The 6,367-nt window shown below is 47.3% G+C and overlaps 1 protein-coding gene across 10 annotated transcripts in view; it reads left to right on the top strand.

Annotated features, from left to right (window-relative positions):
• The window catches only part of LOC125485088 (cadherin-related family member 4-like), a 70,863-nt gene that overhangs the window by 59,676 nt on the left and 4,820 nt on the right, over positions 1-6,367 (top strand). For 4 of the 10 annotated variants that reach the window (XM_048606169.1, XM_048606163.1, XM_048606161.1 and 1 more), the window contains 2 exons: positions 282-344; positions 3,099-3,195. In XM_048606169.1, the coding sequence (XP_048462126.1) occupies positions 282-344; positions 3,099-3,195 (160 nt within the window). Of the gene's footprint in view, positions 1-281; positions 345-3,098; positions 3,196-5,259; positions 5,288-6,367 lie in introns of all 10 variants that reach the window. The other 6 variants (XM_048606170.1, XM_048606164.1, XM_048606168.1 and 3 more) reach the window with 5 other exon arrangements.

Raw genomic sequence — 6,367 nt, 5'->3', positions numbered from 1 at the left:
TACTCTCTCGCTGACAGTGCAGCACTCCCTCAGTACTCTCTCGCTGAAATGGCAGATCGTGGTGTTTTTGAATTTCTGGTTGCTGTTTTGCAAACCCTGTCCTTTCGAAATTGTGCAAAAAATGTTCAGTGTGGTTCCAGAGACTGGAATTAATTGATGGAATTAGTGGATAGTAGTTTGTTCCTGATGTACAAGGGTAGCTTCCGTGTGTATGTGTGAGATTTTTTATGCTGTTTTTCTCATTGCCTTGTGAAAATTTAACCTGTAATTTTTTTTTGCAGGAGCTGGTGTTGTAAACAAACTTTCCCACAGGCTCAGCTGGCTGAGGACCTGCTGCAGGTCAGGTAGGGAATCATGGCTCTATCTGTGGGTACATACCAGTTAATAAGACATCAGGAAACGTGCACTGTGCTGGGTCAATGGATTCCCCACCTCCCTGTCTCGTGAGTGCTATTTGCAGGATTTGCAGGATCAGGTATTAAATGCTGTCAAATTTCATCCTGTTCCACAGTCAGACTGGTTTAATAGCAGTGAGACACAGCTGCCTCTGCTAAGTAGCTGCCCCCACAGTTCTGTGCAAATCTAGTGCCAGTCCCAGGGCTGATAGTTGACCCAGGGCCTGCTGGTCTCCTTATCAGTCAGACAAACCTGGCACCCAGCTGAGGAATCACCTCTTATACGCTGTCAGCCTGCCCTCCCCTGGTTTTCTGCTTCAAATACAGGGAAAGGTTTTTAATAAGCCCTGTATTTTCACCTCTGTACCTCCACCTGTTTATCAACGCAAACAAGCTGTACTTCTGTAGCACTCTTTGTCGAGAGAAACATCTCCAGGCGTTTTGTAGGAGCAATTGTCAGAGCAAAATCTGACCCTGAACCACATTGGGAAATGAAGGCAGGCAAGCCGAGGCTGGATCAAACAGGCACACCTTCAGGAGAACCTCAAAGTGGGGAATTACAGCGACAGGTAGTTTGAGATGAAATCTGCCTGCTTTAACCTTGATCCCTGAAAGCAAATTTTCAATCATATAACCCACATGATTACTCAACCTGCTGTGCATTTCCACCTCGGTAACATTGCTGTCAGGGAAGGCGATGGCCTGGTGGTATCGCTGGACTGTTAATCCAGCAAACCAGGTAACATCCTGGGGACCCGGGTTCAAATACCTCCACAGCAGATGGTGGAATTTGAATTCAATAAATATCTGGAATTAAGAGTCTAATGATGACCATGAATCCTTTGTCAGGGGAAAAACCCATCTGGTTCACCAAAGTCTGTTGGGAAGGAAGCTGCCATCTTTACAGCAATGTGGTTGATGCTTAACAGCCCTCTGGGCAATAAATGCTGCCTAAAAGCAACACCCTCATCCTGTGAATAAAGGAAAATAAAACTTTACCTCTGTCTAACTCACCTGTTGCCAAAACCTACGTTCTCTCTTTTGCTCCCTTTCAATTCCACTATTCTGTTACACTGAGTCATAGAGTCTTGGAGGTATATAGCACAGAAACAGACCCTTTGGCCCAACTCGTCTGTGCCAACCAGGTTTCCCAAACTTAACTAGTCCCACATGCCTGCATTTGACCTATATCCCCCTAAACCTTTCCTATTCATGTACCTGTCCAAATGTCTTTTGAATGTTGTAATTGTACGTGCCTGTACCACGTTCTCTGTGTGAAAACCCCCCTCAGGTCCCTTTTAAATCTTTCCCCTCTCACCTTAAACCTATGCCCTCTAGTTTAGGACTCCCCTGCCTTGTGGAAATGACGTTATCTATTCACCTTATCTATGCCCCTTGAGATGTTGTAAGCCTCTACAAGGTCACCCCTCAGCCTCTGACGATCGAAGGAAAAATGTCCCAGCCTATCCAGTCTCTCCCTAAAACTCAAACCCTCCAGTCTCGCTAACATCCTTGTAAATCTCTTTTGCACCCTCTCCAATGTAATGACATCCTTCCTAAAGCAGGGCGACAAGAATTGTGTGCTGTCCTCCAAATGCGGCCTTTCCATTTTCCTGTACAGCCGTCATATGCCATCCCAACTCCTATACTCAGTGCTCCGACTAATGAAGGCAAGTGTACAAGATGCCTTCTTCACCGTTCTGTCTACCTGTGACACCACTGGTGGTGGCTCTCCTACATTGTATCCTGAAAACTTGAGCTCCACTAAAACTCTGCTGTCCATGTCTTCACTCCCATCTAAACCCATTCCCTCCTCCCATCGTCCCTGTGCTCATGCACCAACCCACATTGGCTCCTGGTCAGGCAATGGGTTGATTTTAAAATCCTCATCCCTGTTCTTAAATCCCTATACCGGATTAAATGCCTCGCTGCTGCTGTGAAATGCCCTGGGCTGTTTCATTCTGTTCAAGGTTAAATCAAGATTCTTGTTTCTGAGCTGTGAGTGCTCCTGTGTCTCTGATAGGAGCTGATATCTTCAAGAATAATTCACAAGAATTACCCTCATTCAGAAAAACCAATGCAAACTGCTCAACACACACGGCACAGGAACTACACCGAGGGTTTAATCTGCCTGTTTTTGACAGTTCAATTGCTGCTGGATGGAGCAGAAATGAGCCAGAGCTGTGTTGCGAAGGAGTAATGTTGCAGCAGTGAACTAGCTCAGAGGTTACAGCAAAACATAGGAATGGTTGTGAATCGTTGACACCCAGAGTGAGATCTGACACTACTCATGAAGAAAACTTTAAAAAGAGTCACGGGATTGAGGCTAAAGCTGAAAAGACAGTAGGTGACTCAGTGGTTAGCACTGCTGCCTCACAGTGCCAGGGACTCGGGTTCGATTCTGGCCTCGGGCGACTGTCTGTGTGGAGTTTGCACATTCTCCCCGTGTCTGCGTGGGTTTCCTCCGGGTGCTCTGGTTTCCTCCCACAGTCCAAAGATGTGCAGGCTAGGTGGATTGGTCATGCTAAATTGCCCGTAGTGTTCAGGGATGTGTAGATTAGGTGGGTTATAGGGGGAATGGGTCTGGGTGAGATGCTCTGTGGTCGGTGTGGACTTGTTGGGCCGAAGGGCCTGTTTCCACACTGTGTAGGGATTCTATGATTCTATAAATTTCTGTGACACTCCTGTTCCTCCTCCTCACAGCAGATCCCTGCCTGATGCTGAAGCACAGAAGGGAAATGACACTGGGGGTCCTACTGCAGAGAAAAAGCAATCACCATCAATCATCTCCCTCAGCCAGGTGAGCAGAGACTTGTACTCAGCTTAACGGAAAAGTCACATGTGTATGTTTGTGTGAGTGTCCTCACACCCTATGCTCATGAGAGAGAGAGACACACAGAGGACAGGAGCTGGAGTAGCCATTGGGCTCTTTGAGCCTGTTCCACCATTCATTATGGTCATGGATGATCAGATCAGATCAAAGTGGATAATCTCACATTTATCCACATTATGCTTCACCAACCTTGCATTTACCCACTCATTCAACTTGTCTAAATTGCACTAAAGCATCTCTGCATCCTCCTCACAGCTCACCCTCCCACCCAGCTTTGTGTCATCTGCAAACTTGGAGATATTACATTTAGTGCCCCCATCCAAACCATTGACATACATTGTGAACAGCTGGGATCCCAAACACTGATCCCTATGGTACCCCATTGCCTGTCACTCAGAAAAAAGACCCATTTCTTCCTACTCTTTGTTTCCTGTCTACCAGCTGGTTATTTACCCATGTCCCTCCACTACCCCCAACCACATGCAATTTAATGTTACATGCTAATCTCTTTTGTGGGACATTATCAAAAACCTTCTGAAAATCCAAGTAAATCACATCCACTGGCTCCTTCTTATCAACTCTACTACGTACATCACTGAAAAATGTGAGTAGATTTATCAAGCAGGATTTCTATTTCATAAATCCATGCTGACTTTGTTTGATCCTGTCACTGTTTTCCAAATACACAGCTATTAAAATGTGTGGGCTCATACCTACAATCTCTGTGTGTGTTTCCCACAAACAAGTGTGTTTTTGCTTTCAGTTTTTCACTGTGGGTACATGATCTATTGTTCCAGTTAACTTCCCAGCCTGTGATTCTGGTGGGAAATGAATACAGCTATGTTAAAATAGGGACAGAAACAGAAGTTGCTGGAAAAGCTCAGCGAGTCTGGCAGCATCTATGAAGAAAAAAAATCAGAGTTAATGCTTTGAGTCTGGTGACCCTTCCTCAGAACTGTTCTGAGGAAGAGTGACTGGACCCAAAACGTTAACTGTGTTTTTTCCTTCACAGACGCTGTCAGACCAGCTGAGCTTTTCCAGCAACTTCTGTTTTTGTTCCTGATTTACAGCAGCCGCAGTTCTTTGAATTTTTATGTTAAAATAGAGATTGAACAGCAACGGAATGGGAACCAGAGCTTATTCACTTTAACCTCTGTCCCTCTGCATTCCTGCTATCGTTCTCTCTCCCACACACTCTCTCTCTCTTTCTACCTGCATGTCCTTCTTTCTCTATCACTCCATCTCTCTGTACACAGTATCCAACATCAGACTCTAAGGGCAATGGAGAAAATCCAGCCAGTGATATTTTCACAAGATCCCCCAGATTCTGTAGCAGGAGAGGTGGGTGAACAGCTTCTCCTAGTTGTACAATTTATCATTGAGCCACTTGTTCTTCGGAACTGACTCCACAGGGCAGAGCACTGACCGGAAGCGTGGGAGCGGGCTCCCAAAGACACTGTTCCACCCCCAGACCCCAGAGTGCTGGACACGACCACCAGTTATTGAAGAGTATCCTGGAGGCCGGCCTACAGACATCAAACTTTCCCCACTGCTCAGAGCCCTCTCTGGCTTGTGGTTTGGGAGTCAGTGAACGCATAGTGAGACTTCACTGGAAACGTGTAGAAATCTGAGTGCACACAAACATTTGCCCCTCATGTGGCAAGGCCCAGAAATCAGATTCGCCGGGAATCACCAAACCCATCAGAGAGAAACAAGTCATCTTCAATCGTCAATGATTGCCTATGAACTTTTCAATGTCTATCTGTATACGCACGCACTCTCTCTGAGCATTGTTCAGTGTTAATACTCAGGAACATGTCAGGTCTGAGGCTGTGATATTAGTGCAGGGTGTGAGTGAATATAAACACTGCACATGCAGTGAGATGGTTATCACCCACACACACAGCAGGGATATCACACAGACTCAAAGGGACATCACCACTGGATTTATTCAGCAGGGACTGAAGGAAAGTCACAGGAAGGAAAGCATCAACTATCTAACGTGTTCTCCAAAATTCCTTCTTTCCCCAGCAGTTCGATGGCCGGGCGATTGATCCAGGTATGTTCTCCATGATCATTCAGGCACTGTCAATCAATCAGACCCAGAATTCAGACACAAAGAAACACAACATTTACCAGTGAGACAGGGTGGGGAGCTGGATATGGTCCTCAGTGTGTGTGTGCGTGCGTGTGTGTGTGTGCGTGCGTGTGTGCATGTGTGTGCGTGTGTGTGCGTGCGTGTGTGTGTGCGCGTGTGCGTGTGTGCGTGTGTGTGTGCGTGCGTGTGCGTGTGTGTGCGTTTTTTGCATACGTGTGTGTGTGTGCGTGTGTGTGTGTGCGTACGTGTGTGTGTGTGCGTGCGTGTGTGTGTGAAAGGGAGGGGGTTTAGATAGAGCACACTACGTGTGTGTGAGGGTGGGGTGTTGGATGGGGTACAGTGTGTGTGAGGATGGGGAGTTAGATGGGGTACAGTGTGTGTAAGTGTGGGGTGTTGGTTTGGGTGCAGTATGTGTGAGGGAGTGGTGAATTAGATGGGGTACAGTGTGTGTAAGTGTGCGGTGTTGGTTTGGGTGCAGTATGTGTGAGGGAGTGGTGAATTAGATGGGGTACAGTGTGTGTGAGAGGGTGGGGAGTTGGATGGGGCACAGTGTGTGTGAGGGTGGGGAGTTGGATGGGTTACAGTGTGTGGGAGGGTGGGGAGTTAGATGAGGTACAGTGTGTGTGAGAGGGTGGGGAGTTGGATGGGGCACAGTGTGTGTGAGGGTGGGGAGTTAGATGGGGTACAGTGTGTGTAAGTGTGGGGTGTTGGTTTGGGTGCAGTATGTGTGAGGTAGTGATGAATTAGATGGGGTACAGTGTGTGTGAGGGTGAGAGTTGGATGGGGTACAGTGTGTGTGTGAGGGTAGGGAGTTGCAAGGTCCACAGTGTGTGAGAGGGTGGGGAGTTGGATGGGTTACAGTGTGTGTGAGGATGGGGAGTTAGATGAGGTACAGTGTGTGTGAGGGTGGGGAGTTAGATGAGGTACAGTGTGTGTGAGGGTGGGGAGTTGGATGGGGCACAGTGTGTGTGAGGGTGGGGAGTTAGATGAGGTAGTGTGTGTGAGGGTGGGTTGTTGGTTTGGGTGCAGTATGTGTGAGGG

This window comes from Rhincodon typus, chromosome 16 (assembly GCF_021869965.1).
Source record: "Rhincodon typus isolate 14 chromosome 16, sRhiTyp1.1, whole genome shotgun sequence".
NCBI lineage: Eukaryota > Metazoa > Chordata > Chondrichthyes > Orectolobiformes > Rhincodontidae > Rhincodon > Rhincodon typus.
This window is presented reverse-complemented; position numbering and strand designations above follow the sequence as displayed.